Source organism: Apaloderma vittatum, unplaced genomic scaffold (genome assembly GCF_000703405.1).
Source record: "Apaloderma vittatum isolate BGI_N311 unplaced genomic scaffold, ASM70340v1 scaffold40940, whole genome shotgun sequence".
Lineage (NCBI taxonomy): Eukaryota > Metazoa > Chordata > Aves > Trogoniformes > Trogonidae > Apaloderma > Apaloderma vittatum.
The window spans coordinates 1-218 of NW_009694660.1; the positions used below are offsets into that span (position 1 = coordinate 1).

Here is a 218-nt window from a genome sequence, read left to right on the forward strand (position 1 = left end):
CTCGGGCCGGCACCGTGCTGCCTGCTGCTCTCGGGAGCATCTCGGTCTCTCCAGGCACAGGGGCCCTCGCCAGCTACGCGGTGACCAGAGCGGAGACGCAGAAATGCTCCGACTTCTGGATTTACCTGGAGACAGGCAAGTCCCCGCAGGAGCTCGCCACGGCCAGCGAGGTGTCTGAGCCCGCAGGTGCGTTCACATCTCTCCCCACCGGGGTCACC

The 218-nt window shown here is 67.0% G+C and overlaps 1 protein-coding gene across 1 annotated transcript; it reads left to right on the forward strand.

Annotated features, from left to right (window-relative positions):
- Positions 1-54: 54 nt before the first annotated feature.
- TMEM141 (transmembrane protein 141) lies at positions 55-186 on the forward strand (the record flags this gene model as incomplete). Its single annotated transcript, XM_009868336.1, has 1 exon — positions 55-186. A coding segment is annotated over one exon (132 nt), but the record flags the coding sequence as incomplete, so codon positions are not given.
- Between the last annotated feature and the right edge of the window lie 32 nt (positions 187-218).